At 43.0% G+C, this 19276-nt stretch overlaps 1 protein-coding gene across 15 annotated transcripts in view; it reads left to right on the top strand.

The window, feature by feature from the left end:
- Positions 1-19276, top strand: part of NAV2 (neuron navigator 2) — a 425654-nt gene that overhangs the window by 188730 nt on the left and 217648 nt on the right. For 2 of the 15 annotated variants that reach the window (XM_083840317.1, XM_083840306.1), the window contains exon 1: positions 1375-3061. The exons of 9 other annotated variants lie outside the window; for them this stretch is intronic. In XM_083840317.1, the coding sequence (XP_083696443.1) occupies positions 2804-3061 (258 nt within the window). In that variant the 5' untranslated portion in view covers positions 1375-2803. Of the gene's footprint in view, positions 1-1374; positions 3062-3763; positions 9617-9666; positions 19266-19276 lie in introns of those variants that run through there. 4 more of the 15 variants (XM_083840325.1, XM_083840313.1, XM_083840329.1 and 1 more) reach the window with 4 other exon arrangements.

Genomic DNA, 19276 nt, shown 5'->3' with positions numbered 1-19276 from the left:
GTGAAGCTCTTGCTTTTTAATACTGCTTACTCTAAAAGCTGAGATACAGAAATGTGGGTGATTTTCCAAAACTGGGAAAGGGAAAACTGGCTGGGCTTTTCAAAGAGGATAAGGAAGATAGGTTTCCGGATCCCGTTGACTGTCCAGAAAAAAAAGTAGTTTCTTCCACAAATGCTAGCCATAAAAACAGGTAAAAGTAATTATTAAGAGAAAAATGATGATTAGTCACTTGCAAAGATGGACCAAATTAGCGTTGTCCATCTTTGTAGATCTAGGCAGTATGTGACCTGTTAATGGTTTATGGCCTCACGTTATAGGTGTTGTTGCCACTGGATGCATCTCATCATCAGGTCATCTCATTCAATAATTATTAAAGCAGTAATTGGAAGAATCATTTCATTTTATTCAAATTAACTATGTATCTGTCTTGGTATACTGTAACCTCGCCAGTTTCCTAAGATGAAAACAACAACAAAACCTGGCAAGTTCTGTGCATCTGGGATTGGTGGCCTGAACCTAATAAAATGTGTAAGTGAAGAACAGAAAATAAAGCTGTCAATTAGATCTTCTAATAGCTTTTAAACTTTACTGTATTTTATTACAGGCCTAAAATTAGCCTTGTTTTCAGCCTTGGATCTTTTTCAAGCTTTTCGTACTTGAGCCCAATCTTCTTTTTAGTTAGAAAGGCTGAGTTTTCAGCACTAAACAATGGAAATGGTATCATAGCATTTTACACATTTCTGTTCCCATAACTACCAGTCCTTTTGTATGGTAAATCTGACTTTCTTTGTCAAGTTGTTGGGCTTTGAAATTTTCTATACAGTTGTGCCTAAGCAGATACTGTGCACTGTTTTTATGGCAGGGAGGTAAACATTGGAAGATCACTCTCAATGAGGTGGATCAATAGAGATGTGCAATTTCCAGTCTGAGATTAGTGGAATAAGAGCTAGAATGGACACAGTTACTCATAAAAATAATTTTTTAAAGAAAAATTTACCCTCTTAGAGTTAATACAAAGCTGCCTGTGGGGCTGGTAGATACATATTTTCAGATGTGCTGAATATCCCAAGAGCAACACAATGCCTAGTTAACGTGGGAGCTGCGTGTGCTTGTGTGGGAGCTTGAATTAGGTGACCAGGAGGCGATGCTAAGCGGGAGACATGGCAGACGGTGGCGGTTTGTCCAGGCTTTGTTTTTGGGTTTAAGCCATCTAGTCAGTGTGAACCAGCTAAAAACAAAACCCCAAAACGCCTAATGTCTTCTGAAACTGTTTTTTGTGTTAATGGAGACAGGACTTTTTAACACTGAAATGCTGAGGCAGGATAGTAATTTAACAAGAGCGTAACTAACACACGTTCTGACTCTCATTTCCAGTTCTGCCACTTACTCCCTCTGCAACCTTGGCTAAGTCATTTCAGAGGACGTCCCCAGAAGGATGCAGGGATGCGGGGACTCATCTGATATCCAGTCGAGCTTTCTCAATCCTAAAACGCTCTCCTAGTCTTGCTGCCTAATCCTAGAGCCCTCTGCACCCTGGAAACGCCACAGGTTTTGGTCTGAACCAGCCCGAGATGGAACAACCTGCCCTTGCACCTTGAAGGCATGCGGGGTGCCACATGGGTGGGAGCGCTCTGTGGGGCCCGAGCCTTGGGGCTGTGGGCAGCCGTCAGGCCACGGGCTGCCCCGAGACCCTTCAGGAGGGCTGTGGGTGCTGCTGTGGGGACCCTCCCCTGCCCACCGGCCCCCTCACAGAGGCTGAGGGGAACGAGGGGCTGAGGGCAGGCCGGGGGCCTCACAGAGCTGCCATCCCCTCAGCGGGAGGCTCCCGGAGCCCTCGGGGCGCTCAGTCAGCCCCGGGGCTTTTTGTCTGAGGGCGCTGTGGCCCGAAGGGCTCCGAAGCCGCCGGCGCGGCCCAGGCCCCTCCTCCGGCGGGGATTTGGCTCCCGCTCCCGCCGGCAGCGCCGCCCCGGCTCCCCGGGGCTGCCGGAGCCCGGCCGTGCCTCAGCCGGGGCCGGCCACAGCCCGAGGCAGAGCGCGGCGGGTGCGGGCAGCGCCAGGGCGGGCGCCTAACATGAGGCGGCGGCCGCTCCCCCCCCTCCCCGGCAGCTGAGCGTGTGCGCTCCGGGTTTTCCCGAGCGGCACACGGGGATCCGGGGAATTTTGCCACCGCGGGCGTGTTTCGGTAGTCGACGTTGCCGCCGCCGGACGGTTTCTCCTTCGGCTCCGGCGTCGCCGTCCTGCGGGCAGATATTAAGGCTTTAAGAGGCTTGGCTCGGTAAGGCTCGCATCCAAGGGCATCAGTCATTAACGCGCTGAGCTGCATCTGCTTCTTGGCTAAGAGCGGAGAAAGACATCTTAAGCTGGAAATCCTGCCCGCCCGCCCTGCGCCGCTGCCGGCGGGGCAGCACACGCTGCAGCGGGTTCCTGGGGGGCTCGGGGATGCAGTGACGGGGAGACGGAGCCAAAGGCTGCCGCTGCTGCCAGGGGGAAAACCCGGCCGGAGGAACGAAGCAGCGAGCTAAACAGCAGCAGAAATAGGAAGGAGGACAGTGGCGAAGAACTGAGAATAAATTCAGAGGAAACAGGTGGAAGGCTGGCACGAAGCTGCGAGATATTTTAGGCTGAAAGCTTTTTTTTTTTTTTTTTTTTTTTTTAAATTCTGAGCTGGTTTTGGAGATCCCTGCAGTCAACCAGGCTGCTCTAGTATAGCAGCTTCCCAACTGTGCCCTTTTCTCTCTCCCTGCCTGCTGTATCCACCGTTGCTGCTGCTGACAGAAACGTGTTAGGAAAGCAGAAAGAGAAAATGCCAGCCATCCTGGTAGCCTCCAAAATGAAATCGGGACTACCTAAACCCGTCCACAGCGCTGCTCCGATCCTGCACGTCCCGACGGCCAGGACCATCCCACAACCCTGTTACCTGAAGTTTGGGAACAAGGTGGAGGTGACGAAGCCATCGTATTCCAGCCAGATTCCTCTCAAGTCTCCTAACGGACAAGAAAATGCGGGAGATGGACTCCCACCAAGGAAGAGTAGCTCGGTAGAAAATGGATTTGACACACAGGTTAGAAAGCGCCGAAGGCTGGGGAGGTGTATGTGAGAACGGATTCACACGTTGAATGCATGCAGCAGGTTTTATGAGGTGGACGGTGGTGTGAGCAGCAGTGGGGGGGTGCGTGTGTAATAACATGTCTGCAGTGGTGGGGTGTTTTCTATTCCACATAGTGTGGCATCTCTTACCAAGGGATGATTTTGTAATTTCGCTAGCCTGGTGGGGCTGACACTGGGGTTGTGAGGGATGGTGCTGTGCGTGCTCTTGCCCTGCGTTGCCTCGTGTACTGGCTTTGCCTGCACTCGGGGGTTTGTGGCAGGGAGATGGCAGGGATGCTGTTCCTGGGGTGCGCTCTTTGTGTCTGTTCTGTAGGTGCTGATTGCGATGGCTGGGTTCCGTGGCTGCAATGTGGAAAGACTGCTGGTTGTCATGACCATATATTGTATTTGGTTGTGGTCACACAGCGCTAGCTGTGTGAACGTTTGGTGTTTGCAGTTTTGTGGGGAGCAAAAGGGAGGCAGTGCTTTATGCTCGGTTACAATACAAGTGTCATTCACAGTGCAGCTAAATTAAATAGCTTACATAGGAGAGGGATATTCAAGTGGAATTGTCTGTTTTAATGCTATGTGTGCGTGACATCACAGGTGCAGCCTCTTACCAATTTGCATTTTTTAGAAAACATCCACGTTGTAGTGAAATCTATTGTTTTTACAGATGCTGCTTCTGCATGGGGAGGAGAAACGTACATTCTTCACCTCGGTTCCTTTTTTGTCAGCATAGTAACGTTTTCAGCATGGCTCAGGCTGCCTTGTGCTGCCGATACCCCAGTGTGCTCAGCAGCAGCATGAGCCATTCGTGTGCTAGCATACTATGGCATGAGCAAAGCGGATGGATGGACGGTCTGCTGCAGCAAGCAGAATCGATTAGCATCTTACAGAGGTTGCTGGGTACTAGCATGGTGAATTTTGGAAATAGACGTATACGTTACAGGCTTCTCCTACGGGCATCTCAGGCCAGGAGAAGGTGGTGCTACCACTGTACCGGAATGGGAAATGATGATGGATACATCTCTCCTTTTCTCTGCTTTCTTTTCCTTCCTCAGGGAATAATGAGTCATCCCTGCCATCTAGACTTTGAAATCTGTGGCCCCGTAACCCTGTTCTCTTCAGGAAAGCATGACTACTGACTGGGCGTGTTTGGCCTCATGCCCTGAATTTTAGGATATGCTGCACTTTGTTTGCTGGTAGCCAGAATGACATATCAGGCCGGTGAGGCTGGGCTAGCATGCCTGTAGCAGCTCCTCGGGGACCAAGAGCAGAAAAAGGAGACAGACAAGTATTGGTGTCAGGGTGGTGGCAGCAGACAGACTGACCTGTGCATCACATCATGCTCTTAAGAGGGAAACAAATGCTATTTTTCCCTTGTGCTAGTGTCTGTCCTTGTAATTATGAAATGTCAGCAAAATCTCATTATATGCTGTGCTCTCTGATGCACCTTGGTTTCTGCATAGAAATTTACATTCCTGCAAAAGTGATTGTTATTGAAAAATATTTTCTGATCTTACATTATAACCAGAGAGATCCTGCCAGAGTGGTAGCTGTTGGCAGCAGAAAGGAGAATAGAATAGCAAGTTGTTTTTAACCCTTATTATACAGATGTAGTACAAAACCCCATTTGTACATTCTGGTGATGAAAGGGTCTTCAAGCTCGTTTATTTTATTTAAACGGGAAGAGATTGATGCAAAAGAAATGTCAGATAATTTTGAGCTTTAATAATTTCAGCAGTGGGAGAAATCCTAGGCTTTGTCATGCTCAGTAACCTCACTTGGGTATACGTCTTAGCGGGTGACCAGCACCTTTTAAGGTGTGAACGAGTGAGGTTTGTTTTACTATCCATTATCGTGGGTAAACACAGTCCTCTTATGTTATTCTGATTGATTCAACCTTGGTTCCTCTACCCACATCAGCGTGCAGGGTTTTGCCATTCAAGGCAGTGATCTGGGACATCGGTTTATATCTAAAGGGAGATCTTTCCAGATCAGTTATATGAAGGGTGCTGTTCTTTTCTTTTCCTCCCTTCCCCTGTGAAGGAGTGGGAGGAGGCATGGGATAGAGAGACAGCTGCCAGGTGGCGTATTGGTAGCAGAAGCGTTTTTAGCCCAGGAAACCTTCAGCTATATTCAGATGTAGAAGTGTTTTCTGACAATAAACCACGCGAGATTTAGTCTTAAACACCACACTAGGACTAAATATCTCGAATATGTATGTGCTACAGGGTGATCATCTGCTTCTTTGGCTATTTAAAGCACTATATATGGCCCTCGCCATTTTACTGTGCAGGCACCTGGCATTCTCTTTCCCCTGCCAGGGAGAGAATTCATATTCTTCCCATGGCATTTATAGTTTAGATCCAGAAAATGGACTGGTGCTGAGTGTTTTGGCACCTCTCTTCTGGTGATCTGGGTCCCCACGGGGGTTTGCAGCCCACCAGGAATGACAGAATATCTTCCTGTGTGGGTGGAGGACGAGTTGCAAAGAGGTTCTGACACTTGGATCAAAAACCTAGGACAAGAAGTAAAAATGACTGAAATCAGCGTGTCTCGTGCTGTATTCCTTGTGGGGGCTGAACTTGGAATTTGCATCCCCAAACCTTCTCTTAGAGTTAGAGGCATAGGCTGCTGCTATCAAAAGCCAAGGTGGCATCAGACAACTTTCAACGCAACTGGAAGAGAAGCATTGCTTTGATACAACTGCTGAGTGGTTAGAGTATTTGTTCAAGAGAGTAGGATATCTGAGTTCAGCTTCTATGTCAACATGAAGGATTTCAGACTTCTGTTATGTCTCTGGAGAGTTTAATAATCGCCAAGCCACAGGATGTTCTGTGAGTATTTAAGGGAGTTTCTCTTAATCCTGTTGAAGTCGGTCCTCTGTGCACTAGATAATTAAAAATTCAGTAGCACGGACAAAATAAGGACAGAGAGCAACTCATTTGACCTAATGCTTAGGTCTTCTGCTTACAGATGATCAGACGGATGGTACAGAGCGATATCTTCATGCATATGTCTGAATCTTTCTCCCCCGACATGGTTGTATATGTACTTCCACACTGAATTCATGTTTGCCTTTTTCCTTGCACTTACTGTACTGATGTATTCTAGAAAAGAGGCTGTGTCTAGTGCATAGACTAGAAGTCACAACATGAAGGTACTAGATCCTGTTCTAACACTGTTGTTGGATGATTCAAGCCACTTGAACACCAGCGCTAGGTCCGTCAGCTTTTCAGTGCCAGACTGTACTCATTTGGATCTCAGTTCTTCAAAAGCCATGGGCGCTGCATGTAGTGTTCATTAAAATATTCATTTAAAAAAAAATGCCAAAAATCAAGCTATCCTACTTGGGAAAGTAGGATATCAGTGAGAACTGCTTTCTGTTTTGCTGTGTGGTTATATGTCTTTTTTTTTTTTTTTTGAACCTTCTTGTTACGGTTTTACATGTGTAAGCTGAATTTTATAGTAACTGGAAATTTTGTGCCTTAAGGCCATATAAGGGCAATGGGTTATTTAAAATGCTGTGCAATTTATAAAAAGCATTCTTCAGTGCGTTTCAGAGGCACTTTCCAAAGAAAGGTCTGAGGGTTTTAGCATCAAGCCCATTGTAAATGCTAGTCTGAAATCTTAGGTCAATGAATCATGGCAGTATCATTTGTATTTTATTGTTACTGATATACATGCTCCATTCATTTTTCCATATTAAACTCCCTGTGTTGTGCACAACAGTATTCTACTGTTGCACTCGTGCTTATTTCGTCTAATTTGAAAACAGCGCCAATAAATTATACCCATGTTTAGAGAGCATTGTTTTGGAAATATTTAACTTTGTTACCAGAGAAACTTCTGTCAAATAGATAGTAAGATAGCAATCTCTCATATACGACGTGGTATTTGTTAGTTATTCTGAAAAAGTCATATGTATTTGGCTACTAAATTTGCATTAATTTTGTAAGGCCAAAGTCATTGCCAATTAGAAGTCTTTGGCCACGGTAAAATTGTTTGTGCAGGGTGCAAGAAGGAAGAGGCTGTTGCAAGAACACAGCCTGTTGCGACGTTATTGTGAAAGCCATTGAAGGAGATAATGGATTTAATTACCGTGTTTATTGCTGTTGTGTTGTATACTTTAGCTGCTTTATTTTTGTTCTCTGCAGAACCTAAAAAGCAGTTACTGTTAGGGTCTTCAGTAACTGCAGTAGTCCTATAACCACCGGCACGTTACAAAGTCGTTGGTCCTCCGTTTCCACTCTAGCACCTCGAGTCACTGTGGACAGGCATCAGTCTGACCTGCTATTAAAGCATGTCTTCAGCCATCACCTGAAGCAACCCGCTTGGGTACGCGGTTGTCCTTAACGTTTGTTGGGGAGGGGTGGCAGTGGGGTTGCAGATACCAAACGTGCACTTCTCTGGCTGCGAGTTGGGCAGCTCGCTTGTCCCTTCCTTGGTAGATGTGGAAGATAGGTGCTCGCTAGGGGTTGGCATGTTCTCCCTCGCTTTTCTCTTTCTCTGTAATTCTTTTAGCTGTTTCTCTCAGGATTTCTAGAACTCTTACAACTATTCATGCTCTCTGCTGAATCCAGTTCAGTAGAGTTCAGTAGAAGTTGCCTAAATCTTTTGTAAAAAAATTCTGTTCAAACTGAACACTTCATTCTGCTTCATTATAGCTGAGTGCAGCAGGTATCATTTTTTCTATCCTACACTTGAGTTTTCAGTTGACAGTAATTTTTAAAAAGATGTAGTTTATTTTTAATTTTTGGCAACAGATCCACCCTGTTGACTCATATTTTTTTTTATGATTCACTGTGGCATGATATCATTGCCTGCAATAAAACTACCTCGCTCAGATAGCTCCCATTTTCTATTTTTACACTACATTTTTCTCTTAGTGATATTATTCCATTCACACTGCTTTCCCAATTTGTTAAAAACGTTTTGAGTTCTAGGTATATCTCCCAAACTGTTTGGAACACCCATCCAGATTAGAAATGTCCCTGGGTTTTTCTGATTACCTCTTCTGTTCTCCAAGTCAATGACAATATGGAATGGTAAAGATGCTCCCTTGTGGATCCTTGTAAAACTCTACCTGGTAGGCACTCCCAGGTTGATAGTACACTACCGAAAAATTTCAGAGAGTATTTCAGTGAGTTGTGTGCTGCCTTGGAGTAGTCTAGCTACTCACAAATGGATTATTTAATGGGTTGTTCCAGTGTTTTCCACACTTCAAATCTAGGCTGACATCAGCTGGTTCACGAGCCACGTGTGACTTGCAATCTATAAGCTATCAGTTAGCCCTCTCCGCCTCGCTGTCCCCATTCCCATGCCATTGGCAATCCAGAGGAATTTGTATAGTTCAGATATTAGTAATTACTTTTCTAAATGTTAATTATTTTTATCAAAAGCAGTCTTATACCTCCATATCAACTTCTTGCTAATCTGAAGCTTCATGGGGAGAAAGATTTAAAAAAAAATTTACAGAAAAATTATGCCCTCATTTCTCACATGCATTAGCCATTTCTTATTCATGATGTTGGGCTTTGTAGTTTTAGTATAGAGCTGTCTTCAGAAGGGTAGAAATCTTGTGAGTCTTAATCTGGTTCTAGTGGAAAATCAGACGTACATAAACTGATCTCAGTGCTATTATGCAAGCTGCCTCAGTGGTGGAATTGGGTCTCACCAACACTGCTGTGCTAATTATAAAAGAAATGTTGACAAATGTAGTTAGTAATACTGATAACCATAAAAGATGGCTTTTTGCTTTGTTGGAGGAAGCCAAATGAAGTCATGTTTAGGATGTCTGCAAAGAAGTTACTGAAGAGTTGGAAAAATATAAGAAAAGGCATAGATTTAGGCTAGCAAAATCTATAACCGCAAAATTAATTTTAAGTTAGTATTAATTTTAATGAGCTTGCTTATGTAATGGTAGTTATGTCCTTAATTATATTCTTCCAGAAGATTGCTGTATCAGCAGTCTGAGTCTCTTAAGTAGCCAAATCCTTCTATTTATGATTATAATGGTTTTGATTATTATTTTATAGGTACATTATGTTATATATTAAATTGTAAGGTGTTTGTTCCAAATGAAATGTTATCAGAGAACAAACGAGGTAACAAGTTATAAAGTGTTCTATTGTGATTATTAATATGGAGTTTTCAGTAATTTGTCATTTAATTTGAAGAATTACCTTCTTCAAATGCCCTGCATTTGAACAAAAGATTTAAGGTTGCTCTACAAACTCAAGAGGTTATTTCATCATTGTTTTTTCATTTTGAGTCTGCAAAGGGTCGCCTGGGTTCTGAGTGCCGTTCATCTTTTAATTGTGACTGGATAACGAGTGAAAAATTTTTTTGCTCTGTTATTGGTTTAAGACAGTTCTTCAGAAAAAAGAGCATTTGTTCATCATTTTATGTTCCTTCCCAAGCTCGGTACCTTGCTGTGGACTTGCCCAAAACGGCATTTCCAAAGCTATGTGTTGGTGACCTTGTGCTGTTGTTGAATTCAATCAAGTTTTCATTGTCCAAGGTGAGTGGTTTTGAAACATCCATTTAATATGACCTTTTTTCCTGCTTTTGAGTTTTATGCTGTTTCTCTGATTACTGCAAATAGGTAGTATCTAAGGGGGCTTCCCAACTTTAATATACTTAACTTAAAAGCACTCTATAGGGGTAGGGATATGGTTCTTACTTTGTAAATGAACGGCTAAGGTACAAAGAGACTTACCCAAGGTCATAGTATCTGCTGTGCTATAGAAAATTACTAGCTCGTCCCCTGACTATTAGATTATCTTTCTCCTTTGCTGCTACTTGTTATTCAATTCAAAACGCTTATGCATACGGTGTCCAAGAGTTCTCCCTCTGTCCTTGAAACTTCTAGCTTATTCCATATTACTTCAGTGAGCATTTTCAACTTTGTCCCTGATTTAAGAAGTATTGTTCTGTAGAAGTATTGCGTGTATTGCTCCGATGCTTTATGCATGGCAGTACCCAAGTAGATACTTTGGTCCCGCTGTCCTCTAACCAGTAACAAGTTCCTTTTTCCTCTTGCTCTCCTTCTCCCTGCCTTTCTTTGTATCCTCAGCTGCACTGGCGAATTTCTCTGGCAGCTTACAGAGTTTGGCTTTTACCTTTCCTCCATTGTTTGTCTCTTCTTTGATGTATGGTTTGTGTTTTAATTTTTTTAGACACTAAATCTCTGCTGGAGGTTTGTTTGAACTGAAGTTTGCGCCAACAGAAATGCATTGAGTTTTTCTAGCTGTCCAACTGCTAGCTTGTATATCTAATTTGTTAATGTTCAAATATGGATAAATTTAATAAGCAAGTGTAAAATGGGGAAACTAAAAGACAGAAGCATTTCTGTGTATGGTAGACCTAGTATAGACAGTACTTTTAGCTGTACAAGTGGTCTTAGTAACTGAAAACCTCACTGACATACTTCACGGAGCTCATCGTAAAGTCTTGTTCTCCAGTCTTCTACAAAATGCTCCCATCAGAAGTAAGGTCTGGTAAATAAAATGAATCTTTCTAAAGGATAAGTACCGAAAACTACCAAATAGAAAGAAACAATGATGAGATGAACACCACCTATGCTCTTTACAAATTCCAGTCGATATTTGGAATATCCAAATTATATGTGGTTTTGTTTGTTGTTTTGTTTGTTTTTAATCTAGAGGCTATTTGAAAAGAAAGCCTTTATTTTATTGAGATGGGAAGGGTGGATTTCATTTTTGGTTTGGGAAATCTGGGGGTTGGTTTTGGCTCTCTGCGATTTCCTTTGAAGAGTCCTTTGAGAAACTTTGTCTACTCCGGAACTTCAGTTTCCATATTATCTCACCCCTGGATTTACATCTCAGTTTAATTTGTAGAGTAGTTCAATGCTTTTAGCCTACGCGTCACTTTTTCCTACCAAAGCAGAAGAAATTAAGGAGGTATTTAAATTAATAATTACTTCGGTTGAACTTCCTAAACTTGCAATACAAAAGAAATTTAAGTATTGTTTTAGAAGATACGGTTTTGAATAAATTGACAGTCGGGCCTTCAGTGGAAGAATTTTTATCTCCTTCCATTTTTTTTTTCTCATTTGCTTTCTGTTTATTTAAGCTATGGGGCTAAATTTTATATTTTGATTCTGGTATAAATCAAGAGATGCTCTTGAAATTTACCCCATTGATTTCATTTGCTCTTCGTTAGACCAAACTGTAGAATCTCAACCAAATTCAGATTCGTTCCCCTGAGAAATCTACCTGACTAAAAATACCCTGGTTGAGTATTATTTTTAGAAACAGTTATATTTGAAGTATATAAATGGTCAGATTTTATGTGTATTATTAGACATGAACTGTTGGTACATTTTGTAACAGGAGGCTGCTGGTTTTCCATTCACCAAGAACTGGAATTCAGTCAAACACTTGGCACTTACTTGTATGTCTCTAATTTTATCTGTAAATTGTTCTTTCTGAAATAGTTTGTGGAAACATTCTCAGTTTATTCAGTTTTGCAAATCACAGGCATGGAAATAATTGCTAAAACCTATAATAAATAAACCGTTTATTAAAGTAAATAATTGAAAAAACAGGTTGCTTCTTATTTTAAATCAGGCTGAGATCCGGACTTTTGCTGTGATTCCACCTTTTTTTTTTTCCTCTTGAAAGTATTTTTAGGTGTGTTATCCTTGGATTATTTTTCATTTTACTTTTGGGTTATTTTAGAATTGGAAGCAATGTGTGGGAAAACAATAAACGAAAGGAAAAATATCTAACTTCTGGGTTTCGAGATAGGCTTTTACTAGGACTTTTGCCCCTGTGCTTGTTCAGTTTTGGACTGCAATAGCATCCTGTTTTGGACTGTAATGGCATCAGGTTTGCCACCGTGTCTGTGCCCCACTTGGGGTACGAACAGGTTCTTGGCTCTGGTGGTCCCGGGCATCCCCGGGGCACGTACCATGAAGCTTGCGTGGAGGAACCCGGTCGTACCCAGCTGGACTTCCACACAAAGTGTGTTTGGTAGAACAAAATGAATACCCCGGAGGGGTTTCATGTTGCTGATTAGGCCTGTGTGGTGACGTCTGGTGGCACATGTGGATACTGAGATGTTTTTACGCTTGGGTATCTGAAAACAGGCATTTAGAAGCTGCTCCCTTTCTCTTTTGCTGTGTCCACTTGAGCTGCCCACTGTTGGAAACTACAGGTAACGGTAGTACTGGTAAGCTAGATGCTGCTTTTCTATGACAAGTTTTTAAGAGTGCAACAGATACCTTTCCGTGTCATGTCTATTTTGGCCGTTTCTCAGATTATGACACTAATTACAAGGAAGTCATTTCTAATCAACTTGTACAAGTGGCCTAGCACATTTGCTTCCTCCAGCAGATGCAGCTATCAGGCGTAATATCCTAAGTTCAAGGAGATGTAAAGATTCATGTCATGTTTTTCAGAGTCAGAAACCCTCCTTAGACAACATAGCACGATTCAAAGTTTTATTTTCGTAGATTTCATCTAAGAACAGTATCTGTACGTGTGTGTCCAAGGTTAAAAGTCCCGGAACAGATGTCGAGGACACCTTTGCATCTGCAAAGGTCAGTGCACAACTTTGATTATTGCTGGTGGAGACAGTAATTAATGGATTAGTCTGCTAAGACAAATTTGATTCAGTTACAAATTATCCTTCCTTTCAAAGAGCCTTGCAGACATTTAAGTCTTCAAAACTAATTTTAAAAATGTCATCTGTGTTACAAGATCAAGTGTGCGTAGGCTGTTTGAAGCAAGAGCTTAAAAATGGGTTGTTCTTTTTGCTCTGTAACCGCGGGTCAGGCTGCTTTTCAGAATGGGCATACGTATTCCAGGCTCGTCTGTGGCTTTATTGGGATGGATTATTTTGGGAAAGATTATTTTCCGCATTGCTATGTCTTACTCCTCTGAGATGCCCGGGGAGGGAGCGCATGGGGATCTGGTCATGCCGGGTAACGCGGGAGCAGAGCGGAGCGCTGCCAGGGCTGGCTGGCAGAAAGGTGCCCGTCCTCCTGCAGCTGGGAAGGGCAGGAGGAAGGCCTCCGACTTGAGGGCTGTACGAGGCCAGGGGGATACTGAGGAACTTGCTCTAATTTACTGCACAAAACCACTTTCTGCTTTTCAAGAGGGAAGAGCAGTGGTTGCCTAGGAGGCCGTTTCTAAGCAGTTAGATAGAAACTTCCCTCTGCGGCAAACACGATTTTCCTTTTCGTAGCTTTCGATAGGTAGCCTTTTGGCTTTTTACCTGGTAGTCTGAGGACAACATGGAGTGGCTTGGTGTTACAGGATTTAATACTTAGACTCCAAAACCCTCATAAGGGGCAAAAACATTTGAAAGAGGATCTGCTTGTGAGTCAAAAGTAAAATTCTATGCAATTAAATGCAAGTAGAACTCCATGATGGAAGCCTCTGCCACGAGTGAGACCGACACGGATCTCCTCCTCTGCCCGCAGCTGCTTGTCCCTGTAGCACCAGGCGATGGGGAGTGCTGTGAATATTAAGTCAAATTTGGAGGTGCGGTGCCTTTCTGTGAGATGTTTGCCTTGCCTTCCCCTAGCCGAGCTGTGGGAGGTACCCACAGCAGGGGTGAGCCCCTGTGGGGTCCCAGCCGGCCCCAGGCCATGAGGGGACCCCAGGCTGGCCCTGTGTGTGGCTGCCTTTGGGCGATGGAGTAGGTGCTGAAGGGCAGGTAAGGGGAACCAAGTCTGTCTGCTGTGTCCCGTCCTTGCCAGCAGCTACCCAAGCCTCAGGTGCAGGGGGATGAGCGAGGGTCCCGTGGGGGGCTTGGGGCTGCCTCTGCCATGGGTTGCTTTGGTCGTCCTAGGGAAGATGTTCCTCTCAGGGCTGCTTTCCAGCTGGAAGGCTGGTGGTGAGAGTTGGAGGACCAGCCTTGTTGGAGGTGAGGTTAGTGTGCGCACACAGTGTGGTGCAGTGGGATGCGAGATGCCCACAGGTCTCCACCAGTGGTCTGTTTTGTTGGGTTGGTTAGCGAGGCATCTGTACCTAATTTTTAACAGAGAAATCATTCCCAGCTTCTCTTTGTTGAACAGGTTACTTGCAGCTGTGGGCACTTGGAAAAAAAAAAGTAAAAAACAACCAAAAAAAGGCATAGGAAAGAGTCTGAAATCAAAAAACTCCTAGAATGCTCAACAGCAGATTCTTCACTCTCCTGCACAGAATTTCACATTTGTGCTAAAGTGTCACCTCTGGGCCCCAGCAATACGAGTTAGATACAACCTAGCCAGCCCTCTTTGTCACCTCCAGAGCTCTCCGGGATTCAGCAGGTTTGCACTGGGCCGTTGTCTTCGTAGTCTGAGCAATGGCCGTCAGCATGAGGCATTGTACTGGGGACTGATTCCTCCCCTGGCTCCCCGTGGGCTGCTGCATCAGCAGTAGCAAGCTGATGGATTGTCAGGTCCACTCTGTGCTTATTATGCAGCATTAAGCAAAGAGAGATCTGAAAGTTCAGTGGTCTGCTGGCAAATCATGTAATTCTAGGTAATTTTGCGGTGGTTCTTAGCAGCTTTGATATATATGCATTTTCAACAAATGAAAGCCTTAGGCATTTTGTGCACATTTCAGTCCTGTAACAATACCTGTGGTGGGAGGAGGAGTCTCTTTTATATCAGCTTGTGAATAGCTGCAGAATCACCAAGTGCCGTTCCCCTCCCTCCTCCTTTCTCTTCTGACAGCAGCTGAAATGGCAGGGCTCGGTTTGGCCAGTCCTCTGCATCATTTATAGCGATGCTATTAAATGCTGGACTGAAATGGATGGTAGCTAGGCTAATTTGCATGATTTAAAATGCCAGCTCGGTTTAATGTAGAGCAGCTGGTATATACTTAACTCCTCCAGGAGAAAACTTAATACCAGCAGATCGCATTATCCAGGGCTAGACTGTGTTTATTTATTTATTTTCCTGTCTCTTGCTCCATTGTTTCCCATGACAGTTGTAGAGATCTTCTATGCTTTGCTGGGAAGAGCTTGGCATTTTATTCATATTTCTGTATGTCACAGAGCACACAAAGGAAGTAATTGGTCCTGCCGTGCGACAGATACTACTAGTTGCAGCTTCCGAGCATCCACTCACACTGACCTTAGCAAATAGGACTCTAAATTAAGATGTGACATGATGAGGGATGGTGAGATTAGTTGGAAGAGGGACAGGTGTAGAGGCCTGGATTACATGGATTACCACATACTCAATTTCTTAGGGTTAAATTTCAAGGTTGAAAATGGTTAAATCCACAATTACGGAATTAGGACGTGCCGTTGCTCTGGGGCTGAGCAGGCAGCCAGAGTCATCTTGTGACGGAAGGAAGGAAGGGTTGGAGGATCAAAGAATTCTTACGCTATCCTGAAATAATTAGCACATACTCAGTGAGAGGATGGAGGGAGCGTAATCTTTTAATACCAACCCTTCTCAAAATTGACCTTGTCACAGGCAGATCCAGCTTCTCACAGATGAGCAGATGTGTGATAGTGTCATTCTTACTGTGTCAGAAATGCTGGCACGGTATTTCGTTGTCTGCCAAAACTTTCTTACCTTCCCATACGCCATGGGCCTCTCACATGCTAAAGAGCTCTGAGCAGGCATTTGAACAAGATGTGAGGCACTGTGCAGCGAAGCTGGGCTTTACAAAGTCAAGGCTCTGTTAAAGAGGTTACAATGGAGCTTTCTCTTCCCCTGGAAATTTTTTATTCTCTTGAGCCGTGAATTCAGCTGAGGTTTCTAATGGAACAGTATATTCAATTTTCTAATGGAACAGTATATGCCGATTTTCTATTTCGAAGACCCGTATTAGTTTAATATAAAGGTCATGAGGCTAGAGAGGAAATGTATCTGTTCATTTCTTTTGAGGTAGAAATCCTTCGGTATTATATCTCAAGTTCCAGTATTTCTATTACCCTTTTTAAACCTTTGCGCTAAAAGATAGCACAAACTTATTCAGTTGATGTCAATGCTGCATTTAGTGTATAGGCCACGACAGTCGTGCCTGCACAAAGAAAGGTCAAGTCTTCCTTAATGATCATTGGTTACTGTCTTTTTTTTTGCTGTGAAAGTAAATCCTCTAAGAAGATGACTTCCTATAATCTTCTTCCATGAATGTAGACAAGTTAAATTACCTTTAGTGATGAAATATTTCATTACTTCATCTCGTGTTGTCCGTGTGTAAGATCATTACCATGCCTGCATGCTGGGGAAGATTATAGGCCTGTACTATACAGTCATATTATTTGTGCTGTGGTTTATTTACACGCTCTGCATATATATAATAACCAGGAGAACTAAGGGAAAATTATATTCAACCCAGTTGAACATCTGAATGTTTTGAAGTATAATGAACAAATCATTTCAGACATTTGAGAAAAGACTTGCTAATGATTACTCTTAACGGCAGTAAGCTTATTTAATCAACATTTATCAGTCCTTTAAATAGACAGAAAGCATTTTGTGAGACAGTTTACAAGGTGCTGTTGTAGCTGGGTTACAATAGTGCAGTTTAGTAATAGGTTGTCAGGCTCCAGCAGATCATTTTATTTGTGTTTATCAGGTCCAAATCTAGGCTTATGGAATGGAAGAAATTAGCTAATGAGTTACCAAATCTTTATCAACTATGTCATTTGGATGGCTTTAAATGTTGTTTGTTATGTTTTTATAACTAAGGGAACTAAGGGATAAGTGTATTTCTTTTAATGTTTTTCCTTAGATTAATACAAACTATTCAGGGATCCAGGTTTGACCTCTAAAGTTTAGTATTCCTAACTATTTTCCAGCACAGATATTTTTAACTTGCTGTTTCTAGGACTTTCCCAACTGGTCAAGAGGTTAGGAAAGCCATTTCCACCAGACTGGATGCTCTGTGAAGGCTCGAAAGAACAGTAAGAATGTACTGTATGGCCCCTTTGCTTGGAGCCGTGCCTTTCTGCTGAGAGGCATTGCAGAGCTTAGGGGCAGGTGAGCGCGTCGGCCTGGGAGACCCACGCGGAGTTCCTTCACAGCCCTGTCAGTGCTTCAGACAAGTCACCTAGAGCTGCCTGCCGTGGTATGTCATGGCAACTTCCTTATCTCACAGGTGTTCTGTGGAGATAAATCCATTATAATTCCAAGCAGCTCAGGTAAAGCGATACCTGGAGCCATGGAATTACCTTAAATAGCTACCTGTGTGACTCTTAAGCCTTCAAGCTCCAGTGTGATCTACTTTTTTCCTTATCATTGATTCTTTTTTCCCCTTAAGGTAATGCTTGAATCAAACCAAGAGATACTAGTTTTAAAATCCTTTCCACTAATGATTTATGGATTTCAAGAAAAATTGTGAATATACGAGGCACTTCGTTACCTCTTTGTTACGAGAAGGTTCTCAGCTATAAACAGAATAGGTGTCATTACTTTGGGCTGTCTTCTGAAAAAAAGCTTTAATGCTGAAAATGCATTAAGGAAAAGATAAGAATTGAAGACCTGCACACAATATTTCAAATTATAATGAGGAGTCTGTGGGCTGTGGGTTACCATCTGCACTCCACTTCGATGCCATCTGCCCACAAGCAGAAAATCACCAGCAGAGAAAATAGTAGGATGTCCTGCAATTATGAAGCCACAAAACCACCAGTTACGCATAAAGACCTTGTGAGATTTGTAATGAAATCCAAGCCTTTGATTGTCCGAAAGGGACTGAAAGGGTAGTGTAAAAAAGACAGGCAGTTGAGATTTTGGGGGACAGAAAAAGGGGATTTTAAGTATTGCTACGTGAATCTCATGCTTAGTAGAAGCAAGGAATCTGCAGAGTGTTAATTCGTAGCATGTAATGCTGTAAACTGAGAACTATCTTCTGAGGCTGAAATTATGCTAATTTATGCAGTTCACATTGCTACTGCAGTTTAAAAATAGCTTAGTTTCTAGAGAACTAGTGCTACTGTATTGCTGCGTGCAGCAGGTTGACTTTGTGTTTAGCTTTGCAAATTTTAGCAGTTTGAACACAGAGCGAAACCCTACTTATGTGGTCTTTTTATGTGAAGGTCCAGTCAGTTACAATGCACTGCATCACTTCCATTCAAGAGACTAAAAGGAGAACATTAGTCCTATGGCTTAGAAATGGCACAGGGGAATTAGTGGATGCTGTGAATAGCTGCAGTGTTGGGCTTGAGACCAAACGCCCAGAAGAATAGTTCAGATTGAAGTGTGTTTTAGTCTTCTTCATATCCAGTTATATTTTGCAGAGCTTGACACCTCTTGCTTAGATGTGTAGTGCTTTGGAGTACCTCCAGGAGGCATTTGATTTGCCTTCTGCCACCGTACACATCATTTTCAGTGCTTTCGGGATGCAGGAAACAAAAAGAGGGGAGAAAAAAGGCCTCGTATTAGTTGTGATTAAAACCAAGTTGTCATGTTTGAACTGAATTTCCAATGAGCGTGGGTGAAAGTGTGAAATAGCAAGCATATCACAGCTGGAGTCAGTGGGTAATTTTATGGTCTTATTTTAAATTCTGAAGGAGCTTGAATACATCTAGTAGTTAAAGTCATAATGTAGCTTCATGAACAAACTCGTGGGCAACACTAGAGCTGATTTTAAAGATCAAGTAACTTGGGACAAAAAGTCATGACGCGGAACATGCATTTGACCAGCTGTTCTTCTTAAAAAAGGTCGCAATGGGTTTTGCCAACCAGGAGATAATCTTTTTTTTTTTTTATCCGCATCCTTTGCATCCTAAGGATGAACAAGCTCAGTTTTAGAAGCCTACAGTGATGGGTGGAAGCCAAGAAAACAAAATTTCCTTTCCTCCTTTTCTTCCACCACCTTCTGTTGTCTTCAGTCATGTTTCTTTTTCTATTCTTTGGATATGACTTCTGATAAAGTGTTAATGCTTCAACCCCTCCTCCTATTGCTGATCATGTTTTCACATTTTGCAGCTGGCTCCTTCTCTTTCCCTCCCAGTTAGCTAGCTCAGCTTTTCATGATTAAGCTGCCTTAGAGTCACGGCTGTTTCTAATCAACCTCAAGAGCTGCACATGTGAACTGTGTGCCTCCCTTCTTTTTCTCAGTGCAACCCAACAGTAGGGAAAGCTAACGCATGGCAGGGGCTTTTGCTGAAAGAAGTGGGAGGTTTTTGGTAGGTGGCCCAGTGGGAGACGAAGGTCTGATTTCTCTTCTAAGCCATTGTACTCTATAAAACTGGTAGGTTTTCA

This window comes from Anser anser (genome assembly GCF_964211835.1).
Source record: "Anser anser genome assembly, chromosome: 5".
NCBI classification, from domain to species: Eukaryota; Metazoa; Chordata; class Aves; order Anseriformes; family Anatidae; genus Anser; species Anser anser.
Note: the sequence above shows the minus strand (reverse complement) of the source record. Positions and strands in the feature narration are given on the sequence as shown.